Below are 16,703 nucleotides of genomic sequence, written 5' to 3' on the forward strand. Positions count from 1 at the left end.
ATAATTGTTTGCTATACTGTTTGAGCTGGTGATCATGTGGTCCTCCAATCATTGTTAGACAACAAATCTTTTCATTGTCACTTGGAATCCCAGTACAACTAGAGGGATGTGATTTTCTCCATTCATGTACAGATAATGGAGTTTTATATAGTGCCTGGATAAATGATGGAGGGAAGGGAATAGATATCCCTACCAAGTGGGTAATAGCTGAAGAAGCCATATTGGTCATTAGTGACTTGGAATGACTCAAGAGAGCAGAGATCCACATTAACAAGAGTTCTAATGTTGCAGGGAACCCAGATATTAACATCCAGTATGAGTCCTGTGTCTGCAGGAGACATGTTTCAAAAACCTCTGTGGTTATATGAAGCCTATATTTTGACTACACTTGGGAGGGAAATATACCATAGGATTGCACTGGAGGACCTGAGAGACCCACAAACACATTCGGGAGAGGGGGATGTTTTTTGGAACATGGGTAAGTAAAACCATAGATATGGGGATAAGGAACTCGTTTGTTGTTGTTTATTCGTTCAGTCGCTTCTGACTCTTCGTGACCTCATGGACCAGCCTACCTCAGAGCTTCCTGTTGGCCGTCGCTGCCCCCAGTTTCTTCAAGGTCAAGCCAGTCACTTCAAAGATACCATCCATCTTGCCCTTGGTCATACTATATAGCAGGGGTCCCCAAACTAAGGCCCGGGGGCCGGATGCGGCCCTCCGAGGTCATTTACCTGGCCCCCGCCTTCAGTTTTATAGTATAATATTAATTGTAATATTGATAATAATATTATAATGTAATACAATATAACACTAATAATAATACCATATAATAATATTAATTATATATTCTATATTACATATAATATTACTAATAATATTACAGTATAGTAGTATAGTTCAATATAGTAATATATAATGCTAATATTGTGCTATGCTAATAATATAATATATTGTATGTACATATAATTTGTAAGCCACTCTGAGTCCCCTTTGGGGTCAGAAGGGTGTGATACAAATGTAGTAAATAAATGCAGTAAATAAATAAATAATAAATTTTAGACTTAGGGTCACCCAAAGTCTGAAATGACTTGTAGGCACACAACAACAACAACAACAACAACAACAACAACAACCATAATTAACTTGACTATCTCATTGGCCAGAAGCAGGACCACACTTCCCATTGAAATCCTGATCAATGTATGTTGGTTAAAATTGTTTTTATTTTTAAATATTGTATTGTTCTTTCATTGTTCTTGTTGTTGTTGTTGTTGTTGTTGTTGTTGTTTTTGCACTACAGATAAGACATGTGCAGTGTGCATCGGAATTTGTTTGTATTTTTTTTTTTCAAATGATAATCCGGCCCCTCAACAATCTGAAGGATTGTGGACCGGCCCTCGGCTTAAAAAGTTTGAGGACCTCTGCTATATAGTAATGTATTCCCCATCCCCCCCTCCAACATGAAAATAGTTTAGGGCAAGCCCTAGCTTGCCTCTCATAGAGCGGCAGTCGGGAATGGCTGGGCCTCCGGATGGTCCCATAAGTCCTGATGCAGACCACTAACAAGTGACGGGTGATGAAATCCACAACAAAAGGGCACGGTTTCTCCATCCCATCATAAAGGGTTCAACAGAATACACTACATCCCCAATACTAACCTGCCCATCTGTGCACTCTCCATTGCTGCCTCTGCCAATCGATGGCGGAGGACTAGAAGTTCAAGAAGCCTTGAGAAGATGTTCAGAATTAACATTTGTTTTTCTTTATTCCCTTTATTCTGTTCCTCCTTTGCTACTGACTTCAGTGCTGAAACAGCAATCTCCCTTACAAGAGACGGATCTTCAACCAGAACCCCTGAAAATAGCTACCAAGGAAACATTTACTTATAAACTTTCAGTACAAAGAATGCAATAAATTGTGTTGTTGATTTTATGACAGCCATTAAATTGGTCACACTGTTACATCTTAACCTGGAAATACTTCTGTGAAAGTCAGACTACATTTTATTTTATCAATATATAAAACGGGCCTTTTTGTCACATCATCCTTTATACCTTTTCATGCTTTATATTAAAATATCAGTGAAAAATATTAGGTCTGGAAACATTTTTATGTAACTCACAATAGCACCTGTTATAAAGAAATACCTGCTTGAATTTGTTTTCTACTGTTGTTCCATATATATTAAAATAAAACACAATTGGATGTCATGTATTTCTGCTGAAAAGCTTGACAAAACGTTAAAAAAATTAAAACCAAATGAGCAGCAAGCAGAAGACAGCAGGTAATATAAAAAACAAATACAGTAGTAAAGAAGAATTGGCTAGAAAAACAAGTTTGTCAACATCCTTAAGGCCAAATGCCTGCTAATCTGGTCAGTTTTTGCTTTATTTTGAGTGGAAGGACAGCAGGGAGGAGGAGGAAAAGAACTGAAATTGGGCATTTAATTAAATAACTGCAGCAAAAGAAAAAGCCCGGTTATGTGCCTGAGACCAAACTTGAACTAACAGTGGAACATAAAGTAGGGAATCAAATTATCCATGAAAGCAAAGTTAAAAACTTGTCATTATACTAGATTTCCTTTGACCAGAAGTTAGCCACTTCAAGTGCCTCTGGTATCGCTGTGAGAAGGTCCTCCATTGCGCATATGGCAGGACTCAGACCACATTGTAGTAAGTGGCCTGTGGTTTGCTCTTCTCCACACTCAAGTCGCAGACTCCACTTTGTAGCCTCATTTCCTAAGATTGGCTTTTCATCTCGTGGTGCCAGAGCGCAGTCTGTTCAGCGCCTTCCACATCGCCCAGTCTTCTGTGTCCAGGAGGGAGTTTCTCATCTGTATCAGCCATGCATTGAGGTTCCAGGTTTTAGCCTGCCACTTTTGGACTCTCGCTTGCTGTGGTGTTCCTGTGAATATCTCTGTGGATCTTAGGAAGCTGTTTCTTGATTAAAGGCATTGGCTTGCTGGCTGATATCTGAACAGAGGTTGGGCCAGGGATGTCAATGCCTTGGTCCTTTCATTACAGGCTGCAACTTCCCAATGGATGTCAGGTGATGCAATACTGCCTAAGAAGGATAATGTTCCAGTGGTGTAGGGCCCAGAAATCTATGATGATGCGGCACGTCTCATTAAGAGCCACATTCACTGTTTTAAGGTGGTGAAATGTATTCCACACTGGGTATGCATACACAGCAGCAGAGTAGCAAAGTGCAAGGATAGATGTTTTCACTGTGTCTGGTTGTGATCCCCAAGTTGTGCCAGTCAGCTTTCATATGGTATTATTTCTACCACTAACTTTGTGCTTAATAGTCAGGCAGTGCTTCTTGTAAGTCAGAGCACAGTCTAGAGTGACTCCCAGGTATTTTGGTGTGTTGCAATGCTCTAGTGGGATTCCTTCCCAGATAATCCTCAGGGCTTGAGATGCTTGTCTGTACTTAAAATGAAAAGCACACATCTGTGTTTTAGATGGATTAGGAATCAGCTGGTTTTCATGTAACAAGCAGTAAGAGAACCTAACGCTTTGGAGTGCTTCTGTTCAATCATTTCAAAGCTCCCTGTTTGAACGGTGATGGCACAATCATCAGCATAGATGAAACTCTCTGTCCCTTCTGGCAGTGGCTGGTCATTTGTGTAAATGTTAAACCAATAGTACCAGTGAAGAAACACTTACTACACTGATTGAGTTCTGCAACAGGAAGTACTTTGTGGTAACATGACTTCTGAGCAAGGGTAGTGAACATGTTGGGCAGCAATTCCCATCGGTGCTAGGTCCTTTTTTCTTTTTTGCTTTTATAGCAAAATAGAGGTGAAATAGTTCTGGCAAGGAGGAGAGTTTTTTGCATACTACAGAAATCAGTTTCTTTCTTTCTTTCTTTCTTTTCTTTCTTTCTTTCTTTCTTTCTTTCTTTCTTTCTTTCTTTCTTTCTTTCTTTCTTTCTTTTTTGTATGAAAGATCACTTTCAAGTATCCCAGTTAGAGATCCATTAAATGTTGCTCTCCTGTGACAACTGAAATCTAACTATGCTAAATGGTGAAGCTAACCTAGATTAAATATAAATTACATAGCAGTATGTGTTATTTATTTCAAAACAATATTAATTCACCATAAAATTTTGAAGAGCAAGACAAGCATACTTCCTTCTGTGTTTGAGAGCCATAGAAAGACCCAGGACTTTCCAGGGTCAGCCATGTATCCAGAGCAAGATGAAGTACTTGCTTGTCCAGTTGAATTGCCTCTTGGGCTGTCTTTGGCCTACAGATTTGCTGGAACTCTTGGAAGATATGACCCAAAGCTTTTGGGATTAAAGATATCAGGCCAAGGGATGGGTGAAACTCCAACAAATAGATGTGCTTCAAAGCTGTGCTTTAAAAAGAAGGGGAAAGATAAAAGAATGATGAAAACTTATGATGATGAAATAGAGGGGAGCTCTTGTTTTTTTAAAAAAAGTCAAGAGGATCTTCATAGTCAAGATAGAAATTTTTTATCATGTCAGAAGCGACTTAAGGCAAGTCTGGTGTGAGAGAATTGGCCATCTACAGAGAAAGTACCCAGGGGATGCGCAGATGTGTTATCATCCTGTTGAGAGGCTTTTCTCATGTCCCCACAAGCTAGAGTTGACAGACGGGAGCTCACCCTGTCTCATGGATTCGAACCGGAAACCTTCAGGTCAGCAACCCAACCTTCAGGGTCAGCAGTTCAGCCAGCACAAACCTATTGTGCCACCATGGCAATGATAGCAATAATGAACAAGGAAACCCAAAGAATAAAATAAAAGTTATTAGGTATCCTTCACTTCATATACAGCGAAATAACTGTGATGTTTTTAATTGGACTAATCATGTCATTGTAGATTTTTTTTAAAAGAACACCCAAATTTTGGTATTACAGAGACTTTATTTTTATCAACCAGAAATGAATAATTGTCAACCCAGATATTATGCATGCATATGTACTGGTGTAAGATACAAATAATTACATGCATACCTGTTTCTATGTTTGTGTTGGGAAAATAATTAGTTTTTAAATTTTTAGTTAGGCATGAGAAATAGAAATGCTGCAGCTTATTGCTTACGAACTACTCAGCTACCTGAACTTAATGAGCTTCCTAAAATAGAGTCACTATAATTATATTATATTGGCAGAGAAACAAATATTACTCACTGGCTGTTATTAACTGCAATTAATTGTTTTGGAACAACATATGGGGGGAAACCAAATTCTTGGATGCCACCTTTGGGTCCATCACGCCAAATCTTATGGTTATAATCACGCTGCGTATCTATCTGAAAATCAACAGGCAAAAATTTTCTACAAAATATAGAGATTGCTGCAATTTTTTAGGACACGTGCTTAAATAATGTATCAATGGCATTACAAGTATTGTAGATACAGGTGATGTGCTGGCACAATGGTCAAGAATGAGGTAAATATTTTTACACAATGTACATGTTTTGAAAATTAGATTCACATATAATAATATGCAACTTGGACCATTACGTTTTTCAATTACAATCGTAACATGTATGGCTGAATAGTTCCTTGGAGAACTGGTACCAAAATTACCCATGTCACACAACATTGTCAAAGGCCCACCCAACTGGCCATGCTGACTGGGACAGCTTGCGAACTTCAGTTCCCCCAAATAAACTTTACCAAGCTCTGACCTGGTACAACCTCGGTTGCAATGAGCGTTTGTTGTCCTGCGCATAACTCCAAGTCTGCTCACCTGCTGGTTCAATATATCCCTCACCAGCTGTGTGTGAAGCCTTAGGCAAGCACACTCGTCCTTATAGAGGTTCACAAAATATCCAAGGTGGAAATCAATTCGAGAGCGTCTAGACATGACATCGGTTATTGCTTGGGCCAAAGTAAATCTTTCTTCCAAAACTAAAGCATGTTGGTATGCTTCAAAGTAACTATCCAGGAGCTGAAAAGATGTTTAAAACAAAGAAAAGTTTATTTCTTTGTATTTTTTATACCACTTCCTATTAATTTTATATAATAATGATAACATTATTTCAGGATGAAAGAAATACTTAGGAAGTTTGAAATAAATACTTTGGGAGTTTGCCAGTTCTTTGCCCAGCATTTTCTTTATATTAAATGTCTATACAGGTCCATAGCCCAAATAGTTGCTTAGAGTTTTTTTAAAAAAAGGTTAAACACACTCACACAGATTTTGTCATATCTGAACCAGTCCTACACTCAGAGCCTCATCACATTACAATGTCATAGCACTATTATTCCACTTTAATATCATGGTAATCATGGTAATTATGGAATACCTTATGGAATTCTGGGATTTGCAGTTTAGGGGGGATGTTGACAATCCTCAGTCTGAGAGCTCTTAAAATCATAGACATGGAAGAGATCTTCCAAGGGCCATCCAGTCCAACTCCCTGCCATTCAGGAAAAGCCCAATCAAAGCACCCCCAACTGATGGCCATCCAGCCTCTGTTAAAAAACTTCCAAGGGAGGAGCTTCCACCACACTCCGAGGCAAAGAGTTCCCCTGCTGAACAACTCTTACAGTCAGGAAGATCTTCCTAATGTTCAAATCTCCTTTCCTGTCATTTGCTCTGAGTCCTAGTTTCCAAGGCAGCAAAAAGAAAAAAACAAACAACAAAGCCTGCTCCCTCTTCCTTCCACATATTTAAGACGCTCTTCACAGAACATGGTCTCCAGACTTTAGATCTTTGGGTCTCAATAACAAACGCCATATTTCCAGAGAATGTTGCCATGTAGTTTTGCAATGGCTGCAAGTATGCTTCCTGTCAAAATTCAAGGGGCTTGTCATTTAAAGCCCTACTTTAAAAATAAATAAAGGTCTTGACAAAAGTACAGCAGGCAAAGAGCCTTGGCATACATCCTAACCACCTTTTGGCTTTAATTGCTCAATTTAAAAATATATAGAAATTTGAGGAGAGCTTTGGAGGAAAAAATCTGCAAAGAAACAGAACAGTTTGCTTCTTCACAAATGTAAAAAGGACAGCAAATTGGATGAAGACTCTTCTGTCCAGCATCAAGTGCAACTGACCATAGCCTGTCTTGCCCAGAAAGGGATGCACTTGGCAGATCAACCAAAGGTGATCAAAGGCACAACAGGCAATTGATCTCACCTGTGCCTCTATAAATAACATTAGGTCCAAGTGGCCCTCAAGCTGTGCACTTAGTCCCTACCCTTCTGGGTTTTTTTGTGATGTTGAATTAAATTCCATTGTGAAATGCTAACAACAGCTTTTTGCCTATGTAGATATGTACAGTTCTACATACAATTATACCCAATAATACACACACAAACACCCACACATACACATGCTGCTCACACGTATGTATACCTGCCGTTTATTTTCCAAGAATCCTGTTTCACAAGTCCAAAGGTCAAGCAGCACTGCAAACCGATCCACTGACCCATGTGGCCACCCTGAATTCTTGTTGGAATTACTGCTGGATTTCTGGCCTTGGAAATAAAAAAAATTGCACAACAGATATTGCCAAGGAAACAAATATTCAAGCAGCCACAAAACCTACTGCTGAGGATCCTCAATTGATCTGGGTAGGCTTTCTTTCTCCAAGGTCTGTGTTTTAATTTGGCAGAAGGTCTCTCTGCTTCACACAGCCCAATAGTAGCCAACACACATAGAAGTTTCTTCAAGTGTTTCACCAAAGTCTGGATGATAGCTGGAGTCCCTAACATGACATCTGCAGATCCCACCAACACCTCCATCTGAAACTGTATCTTGCCAATTCAAATTGCCTCCTTTCAGAACAGGAAAAGAGAACAAGTGTTTCTTGTAAGTGATGGTAGCCAGGACCAATCTGTGAGTTGCGGGTTGCAACAAGAAGCACCCATGAAGGCGAGGGGGAGTGGCAAGGGATTCGAAGGGTAGCATTTCACCTGTAAGTGTGGTATCTCAGATGTGTTTTCTGTGTGTGACCTTTATGTGTGCCTTCAATCTAGGGTTGCCAGATGAAATATAGAACAGGGGTCCTGTACATTTATTGGTTGTGTAGAAGAAGACATTTCGCAGGTGCCACTTGCATGATAAGTGATCAATACTTGCTGGAATTCCCTCTTGTACGTTAACTGTTAAGGGTGCAGGAGCCCAGCCCTTATTACATCTGGCAGCCCTACCTGAATCCCATTGGTGGTCTGAGAATAGACTTATTCGATCCATTGACCACATTTGGACTGTGTCATTTTCTACACTGTTGCAGTGAAGAGATTACAGAAATAATAAATGTACCACCACCTTACCTCTTTCCCTTTCGATGTACTGGGTTGCCACAAGCAAAAGCTGTTCTTCTAGCTCTTTCAGGTCTTGGAGGGCTACATCATATATTACAAAAGCCCCCCTTTGGTCCTGTGTGTGAATGTACAAGTCTTCTACTGTGTAAAAGTCGTCATGATTTTCTACTTCTGCAAACTCCATGAACTGTACACTGTGAACCTACAAAACATATTTTTAAGAGAGAAATAAAAGCTGGCTACAAAGTGTACTACTAACTAAAACATGTTTGTATTTTTCACATCTTCTTGGCAAATCTCCAGAAATTTGGGAGAAGGTTCTGTTAGTGATGAGAAACAATTCAATGATCTTGACTGATAGTGAGTGGAGGAGTTTGAAGATGAGCCTAATGGAGGGTTTGGGTGCAGGTTTGGGTCTGTAAAACAGGAAATCAAAACACAACAGAACAACACTTTTGAAAAGATATTATAGTTGCCACATCGCCAACATGTGAATGATAACCAAATATGGAAAGACAAAATGTAGGAAATGTAAATGTTATAGTGAAAGTACTTCTTGCTTATTTTTATGTGAACACACTTGTATCTGAATTGCTTTTACATTGTAGACATAATACCCTTATACACAAATGTACAGGGAAATTTTGAGTGGCATCCAACCTCTTCATGTAAGCAGAAAGAGGCCACATTTACAGAATGAGAGTTGCATCCATGGAAGGAAAAGGGTACTCTTTTCAGTGCATGAGTAGCAACCTGTCTCCTCTTCAGTAACAGCATGCAACAAAGTGTTGTCGAAGGCTTTCATGGCCAGGATCACAGGGTTGTTGTGTGTCTTTCGGGCTGTGTGGCCATGTTCCAGAAGCATTCTCTCCTGACGTTTCGCCCACATCTATGGCAGGCATCCTCAGAGGTTGTGAGGTATGGAGAAAACTAAGCAAAGAGGTAAATATATATCTGTGGAAAGTCTAGGGTGAGAGAGGTCAGTGTGAATGTGTGTAGTTAATCACTTAACATTGAAAAGCTTATCTGCTGTCTTCTTCCTGCCTCTGGGGCATCCTTTGTTTAGAGTCGTTAACTGCCCTAGGTTGATTCATGTCTGGAAATCCTCTGTTTTCAGAGTATTGCTTTTTATTTACTGTTCTGATTCTTGAGTTTTTTAATACTGGTAGCCAGATTTTGTTCATTTTCATGGTTTCTTCCTTTCTGTTGAAGTTGTCCACATGCTTGTGGATTTCAATGGCTTCTCTGTGTAGTCTGACATGATAGTTGTTAGAATGGTCCAGCATTTTTGTGTTCTCAAATAGTATTCTGTGTCCAGGCTGGTTCATCAAATGCTCTGCTATGGCTGATTTCTCTGGTTGAATTAGTCTGCAGTGCCTTTCATGTTCTTTGACTCTTGTTTGGGCGCTGCGTTTGGTGGTCCCTATGTAGACTTGTCCACAGCTGCATGGTATCCGGTAGACTCCTGCAGAAGAGAGAGGATCCCTCTTGTCCTTCGCTGACCGTAGCATTTGTTGAATTTTCTTCGTGGGTCTGTAGATGGTTTGTAGGTTGTGCTTCTTCATCAGCTTCCCTATGCGGTCAGTAGTTCCCTTGATGTATGGTAAGAACACCTTTCCTCTGGGTGGATCTTTGTCTTGACTCTCATGGCTTGTTCTTGGCCTTGCAGCTCTTCTGATGTCTGTGGTGGAGTATCCATTGGCCTGTAGAGCCCAGTTTAGGTGGTTGAGTTCACCTTGGAGGAGGTGAGGTTCGCAGATTCTTTGTGCACGGTCTGTCAGGGCTTTGATTGTGCTCCTTTTTTGACTTGGGTGATGGTTGGAGTTTTTATGAAGGTATCTATCTGTGTGTGTAGGTTTTCTGTAAACTGTGTGGCCCAATTGTTGATTGGGTTTGCGGATGACCAGAACATCTAGAAATGGCAGTTTTCCTTCCTTTTCTTTTTCCATGGTGAATTGGATGTTTGGGTGGATGCTGTTAAGATGGTCCAGGAACTTGCTGAGTTCTTCCTCTCCATGGCTCCAAATCGTGAAGGTGTCATCTACGTATCTGAACCAAACAGTTGGCTTTTTTGGTGCTGTTTCTAGGGCCTGTTTTTCAAAGTATTCCATATAGAAATTTGCTACTACTGGGCTGAGAGGGCTCCCCATGGCCACTCCATCCTTCTGTTCATAGAATCCAGTGTCCCACTGAAAGTAGCTAGTGGTGAGGCAATGGTGAAACAGGGCTGTGATGTCTTCTGGGAAGTTTTGTTTGATTAGTGTGAGGGTGTCAGCTACTGGGACTTTGGTAAAAAGGGCATGCAACAAAATTTAGGGGAAAAATTGGTTCCTGGTTTAAAAGTGTTATCCCTATTTAATTGTGTGGTACTTACTTTGAAAGGATTTGTTATACTGCAGAAAATTTGTTTTTGTGGCTGCCACAAACTATGTTGAATTGGTTGAGACTCTATGACAATGGTTCTCAACCTGTGGGTCCCCAGATGTTTTGGCTTACAACTCCCAGAAATCCCAACCAGTTTATAAGGATTTTGGTGAGTTGAAGGCCAAAACATCTGGGGACCCATAGGCTGAGAACCATTGCTTTATGAGATATTCGTTGAAAAACTAGAAGAAGAAGAAGAAGAAGAAGAAGAAGAAGAAGAAGAAGAAGAAGAAGAAGAGGAGGAGGAGGAGGAGGAGGAGGAGGAGGAGGAGAGGGAGGGGGAGGGGAGGGGGAGGAGGAGGAGGAGGAGGAGGAGGAGGAGGAGGAGGAGGAGGAAGTAGAAGTAGTAGTATTTCTTGCCCGCCTCTCCTCATGATGGGTTTTAGTATTGTTAAAACACATATTCACCTGAAACAGTCTTTAAAATACACATATTGAAACATATTTCTACAAATTACATATTAAAATACACAAAACAGAGATTAAATATAAGATGTAAGTTTAAAATTAATCATTAAAACTATTGCAAAATGTGCTGCTGGATGTCTCACAAAAACAACAATTTTGCAGTTTAATAAACCTTCTCCATGTTTTTATGATAGAGCCAATTAAGAAATGATATTTATAACCCAGGAACAAAAATCATGTTACCCATAGTGTAATTTACACAAAGATTCGGACAAAAAGAGATGTAAGAAAACAGTGTAAAATCTCAAGTCAGCGTACCTGCTGGAACTCCTTGTTTTGGAAGTTGCTTGTTTTGAATTATATATTGAGCAAAACTCTCCTCATTCAGATTATTTACAAGGGCCTTCTAAAGTTTTGACATTATAGTAATCCTGTATTACTGTTGGGTTCCTAATCTCTAAAGGTTAGAAAACCCCATCTTCAATTTGGGGAAAAGGGGCTGCAAATTGGCACCCCATGCAACGGTGTTCTGATATGCTTTGCATGCACGTATGGACTCCTTTCGTTCTTCAGCTCTCTTTGTCCTCAGTGAAAGACGTTTCTAATTCAATGTAAAATTAGAATGCTACAGACTTGCTTAATCTGTAAAATCATGCTGCAATTCAAAGTATAATTTCTAAAGATCAAGCCCTATTGGGATTGCTGGACCATTAAGGTACAAGGGCAAAGCATTTCCACTGTCTATATTCCAAATTATAGAGCCCCCAATAGCGTAGTGGGTTAAACTGCTGAGCTGCTGAACTTGCTGAATGAAAGGTCGGTGGTTTGAATCTGGGGAGTGGAGTGAGCTCCTGCTGTTAGCCCCAGCTTCTGCCAACCTAGCAGTTCAAACACATGCAAATGTGAGTAGATCAATAGGTCCTGCTCCGGGGGGAAGGTAACGGCACTCCATTCAGTCATGCCGGCCACATGACCTTGGAGGTGTCCACGGACAACACCGGCTCTTCAGCTTAGAAATTGAGATACACCATCCCCCAGAGTTGGACAAAACTAGACCTGATGTCAGGGGAAAACCTTTACCTTTACTATATTCCAAAAATATGGGTTGGGGAAGGGAATTTTGTAGTGCTTGTGTTTTATATTCTTGCCTAGCAGTTAAGAAAGGGCAGCTTAGAATTGGATAAGGAGCAGCCAGATGAACTTCCCCAAAGAAAACAGCCTTGAATTTTCACACCATACTTTGTCAGCTTGATTAAACAGAGCATGTCACAAATAGAGCCAAGCCCATTCCCTTTGAAATAAGACTGAGAATTCCCATAAAGACCTTGATGTGGTCTTGTACTTTAATACACTGTGTATACTAAGCAGATGTTCTGTGACAAATTATCTCACCTTATAGTCTGCTGGCGTATAATGCACATAGGAGTGTGAGTCAAGCCCACCAAAGGCACCAATGCCCCCCTTGGCTGCATTTACCCAACAGGAGTCTTCAGCTGTGGAAGCCAAATGGCCAGCATTCAAGGCAAGGCCTGAAGTGTTGATTGTTAGTGTTCTTTCTATGGATCTGAAGTAGTTGAGGATTCCCAAGCAAATTCTCTGGTACAAATTGGACAGCAATAACATGTATAAATTAAAACAACCATAACAACCACCACAAGTAGGAAGGCAATATAACCTTGAATCGTAAGTTTTCAAGATTTCCTTCCTTTTTTTTTACCTGCAGTTCCCGAATCCTCAAGTGCTGCAAATAAAGGAGAGATAAATAGGCTCCTTTTCTTGAGACAAGGTCCTTGGCACTGGCCTCCACGTCCTCATCTAGCCCCAGCAGCCGCAAAGTGGTTGTATAACTATATATTGTTTTTTCCAAGAAGGAGAAATTTAATTAATCACTGCTCCTCAAACAGATTTTAAGACACATCTAAATTAAATAATCTCTTTATATTTGTTTTCTAGATGTGAACTCCCTACTGAGGTTACTTACACAGAAAACTCTGCACCAGCATCAAATTTACAAAGGAAGAGGAAATATATTGATTCAGTCACATTTTAGGTGGTAAGCGGTAAATAAGGAACATCTATGTTGTTGATCTAGTTGGTAAGATGATGCATTAGGACACTGGGAGACCAAAAGAAAGTAAGAGAAACTTCTTCTGCTCAAATCTTGCCAAGAAAACCTCACAACAACAACAATATTCAATCACATATAAATACAATGCACTCATTTAAGGCACTAAATCTCTACACACAGGCCTGTAGCGAGGGGGCGGTTTTAGGGGTTCAACCCCCCCCCCCCCCAAAATTTTCAGATTATTAAAAAAAAACCTGGTTTGCTCATGAATTTTAACTGGTTAACCAAATTCCCATGCTAAGTCTATGAGACACAAAACATTAAGAGTTCCTCCAGGCACTATTTCAAGCAGATATTGACAGGTTTGTAGCGGGGAGAGGTGTGTGCTAGGGGTTCAACCCCCCCCCCCCCCCCGAAATTTTCAAAACCCCTCCTGAAATTTTTTTCTGGCTACGGCCCTGTCTACACATCCCAGTTATGGTTAAGATATTTCAATTCAGAGAAAGTACCTTTATCTTTTCACAGCATGTAACACTCCCTCATTTCCCGCCCTGTTCTTTCCTGTCTCTATCCATAACTATTTCCCCTAAATTCCTGAAGCAGGTGAGACATACAGCTCACTTCCCGGTAGGCATTAGGATATGAGAAAGAATGATTCATATACTAGCCCAGTGGTTCTCAACCTGTGGGTCCCCAGGGGTTTTGGTCTTCAACTCCCAGAAATCCTAACAGCTGGTAAACTGTCTGGGATTTCTGGAAGTTGTAGGCCAAAACACATGGGGACCAACAGGCTGAGAACCACTATACTAGACAAAGTGAAAGAAATAGGAGCTCTTTCTGGTGATGGAAAGTTACTGTCTGTTATAGCACATGGTTTTCCTAATAATGCATCTTGTATTTTAGCATGCTTTGTTTTGTGGTTGGTCACTTGGCTTTCTTGTATGTAAACACAGTCAGAATCAACAAGTGTGACTTCTGGAGCACTCTGAGGAAATCCCAGTGTGGGAGGGGAGCCAGACAGCTATTAAAGTATTATTTTAATATCTAATTTTAACCTTAGAAAAGTAAAAGTGAATGCATTCTCATTACATAAGCTTTTATAGCATGGGTGTTCGCAGACCAAGGAGTTTATCACACAAAGTAGGTAAACCGCAATTACAGCAGTGTCTTTGCCTGGACCTCATTACATGAAGCCGTTCCTTTTCTGTGATTCTCTTAGTGGAAGCCAATATGGAAAGTCTTTCTTTTACAAACACAGATAATCTGATGTTAACCTGCTTTTGTTAAAGGAAAACATTCCAGCAGTCTCCCACTGAAAGAACAACAGAAGAGGAACGATGTCATAAGTCCCACTGTTATCCTGTTGAAATTGTGATTTACTTGCCTCATGTGATAAAGCCCCAAGATAAACTCTCATCAGATGGGGACTATCACATTGAGTGACATTCCTAGGTATGTTCTTCATTACCCTAAAGATATGTATCTATATCAACAAGCAAAATATGCCACTGAGGAACCCTGAGTTTCTGCTGTTCTTATTAGATAAGTAGCATGCTGTACTCATACATTTTGCCGTATATATTTTTCTGTCTACACATGCTACACATACACTTTTAAGCATAAAAGACAAGCACAATGAAAAAAGAACCAACAATATTAGTTTCACCTTGTGTCTTTCTTCTTTCCTGAAAATCTAGAGCCCTTCTTCAGACAGCTATTTTCCATCCCTTGATCATTAGTTGCAGTGGCAGGATTTTCATCATCGCCATTTGCTTGTAGTTCCTACCCATATTTAAGGATTAAGTATTATGGCCCAACATTTCCTTAACACAAGCTTTTCATGTTTCAGTGATATATAAATGTAAAACTATCTGAGCTGGGGAACAGTTTTGTGAATTTTTCATGGATTTAACTCAAAGTATTAACATTTTCATACACTGAGATAACCTTTTAAAAGGACTAAGAATCTCTTACTCTGTCAAAACAATCAAAGAACCAAAAAAAGGAAAGCAGAAGGAAATCTCTTAGAAAACAGGTCAGTTGGGTATAAGTTTTACATGCATTATCAATAACATCATGAATTACAGTATATGCAAAGGGAATATTTAACATTGTGATCTCAAAGAGTGACTTTTCAAGATTGATGGCCTGGCCCCAAACCTGATACTCAATAGTCATTGAGTAAAAAAACTTACAGATAGTAATCTGCATTGTTTCACAACTCTTGGTTGTTAAAAGATATGCATTCAGGATCAGCCAATGCTTTTTATCACTTCAGACAACTGTGGAACAAACTGCAGTAACTTCAAGATAATAGAGGACAGTGGTTTCATACAGTTCACTAAACATCTCAATGACAATATCAGAACTTTACCCTGCATTGCAGTTCCCATTTCCATTTCAGAAAATTCATTCTCAAAGTAGCATGTAGAAATCCTACAGGGACCCACACAAATTTCAAATGAAACTCCCCTTGCTGTTACCTGGTGGAATTCCGGATTGTGATAAACATTTTCCCAGATTTGATCATATTGATGTGAATTAAAAGTCATAAAAGCTGATGTACTTTGCTTCGGTTGTAGTACTGCTGCCGCTTGCTCTTGGAGAGTCTCCATGACCCACTCCAAATTGGAAACCTAATTGGTTACAACAATGTATCATGGTTCACCAAAAAAAGAGTTCATATCAGAGACTACATTGTTTCATATGTAATCTGGCAAGTTTACCCTCTCATGACATCAGGAAGCATGGTGAAATAGCCCTAGATAGAAAACTGAAAACACTGTATTTTATTTAGGATCTCATTTTCCCAAAGCTTATTCTATTTTGGTAAGGCCCAAGCCTCTACATTTTGTGCATTTCCCAGGTGAAGGCACCATTTTTCCCTATTTTTTCTGTTAAACTTTTTGGGTCAGCAATCTTCTAGCAGACAATACTGACATTTGTAGTGGGTGCAACCACAACCACAAGTAAGAAGAGTCTCTTTCTTTCTTACACACACACACGTTTCCCTTCTCTTCCTAACCAGTAGGCTGCCCATGGAGTGAGATTATCATTAGAGGTTTGAAGAGAACACTTCCAGAAAGCCTTTGAAATTAGGAGAAGGGTCACAGATTGTCTAGCACTGCCTTCTACTTTGGAGGACAACACCCAAAAAGAAATGGGATAATAAAATGGGGAAACAGCTTCCAGAAAGTAACTCCAGTATGGGAATGTCTATAAACAGATTACTGAAGGTAAAACATTAACACAAGTAATAGAGAAGTGTTTGCTTTTTATACCAAAGACAATAGACTGGAGACAGACATCCATAGTCTGTTCACCACAATGAATGACCACAATGAATGGGACTTAGGCTTAATTTTAGCTCTCTATTGGTTTTCAAGGAACCAAGTCTCAGTAATTTGAGTTGGGTTTAATTTAGTAGTGTTTTTATTTATTTATTTATTTTAAAAGCTTTAAAGCCAATGAAAGCTTTAATAGAGAATTTCAATATTGCTAAAACATGATATGAGAGACATAGAAAATTTGAAAAGGATGTCTCACCAAGTCACCAG

General features: G+C 39.7%; 1 protein-coding gene across 6 annotated transcripts in view; it reads right to left on the bottom strand.

Annotated features, from left to right (window-relative positions):
- The window catches only part of ccdc162 (coiled-coil domain containing 162), a 91,593-nt gene that overhangs the window by 45,600 nt on the left and 29,290 nt on the right, over window positions 1-16,703 (bottom strand). For all 6 annotated transcript variants that reach the window (XM_062969013.1, XM_062969011.1, XM_062969014.1 and 3 more), the window contains exons 11-20: window positions 15,630-15,782; window positions 14,813-14,928; window positions 12,796-12,925; window positions 12,471-12,674; window positions 8,256-8,448; window positions 7,336-7,457; window positions 5,725-5,925; window positions 5,160-5,281; window positions 4,133-4,361; window positions 1,659-1,864 (exon numbers count right to left, since the gene is read on the bottom strand). In XM_062969013.1, coding sequence (XP_062825083.1) covers window positions 1,659-1,864; window positions 4,133-4,361; window positions 5,160-5,281; window positions 5,725-5,925; window positions 7,336-7,457; window positions 8,256-8,448; window positions 12,471-12,674; window positions 12,796-12,925; window positions 14,813-14,928; window positions 15,630-15,782 — 1,676 coding nt within the window. The remainder of the gene's footprint in view (window positions 1-1,658; window positions 1,865-4,132; window positions 4,362-5,159; window positions 5,282-5,724; window positions 5,926-7,335; window positions 7,458-8,255; window positions 8,449-12,470; window positions 12,675-12,795; window positions 12,926-14,812; window positions 14,929-15,629; window positions 15,783-16,703) is intronic.

The sequence above is a fragment of the Anolis carolinensis genome, chromosome 1 (genome assembly GCF_035594765.1).
Source record: "Anolis carolinensis isolate JA03-04 chromosome 1, rAnoCar3.1.pri, whole genome shotgun sequence".
Taxonomy (NCBI): domain Eukaryota; kingdom Metazoa; phylum Chordata; class Lepidosauria; order Squamata; family Dactyloidae; genus Anolis; species Anolis carolinensis.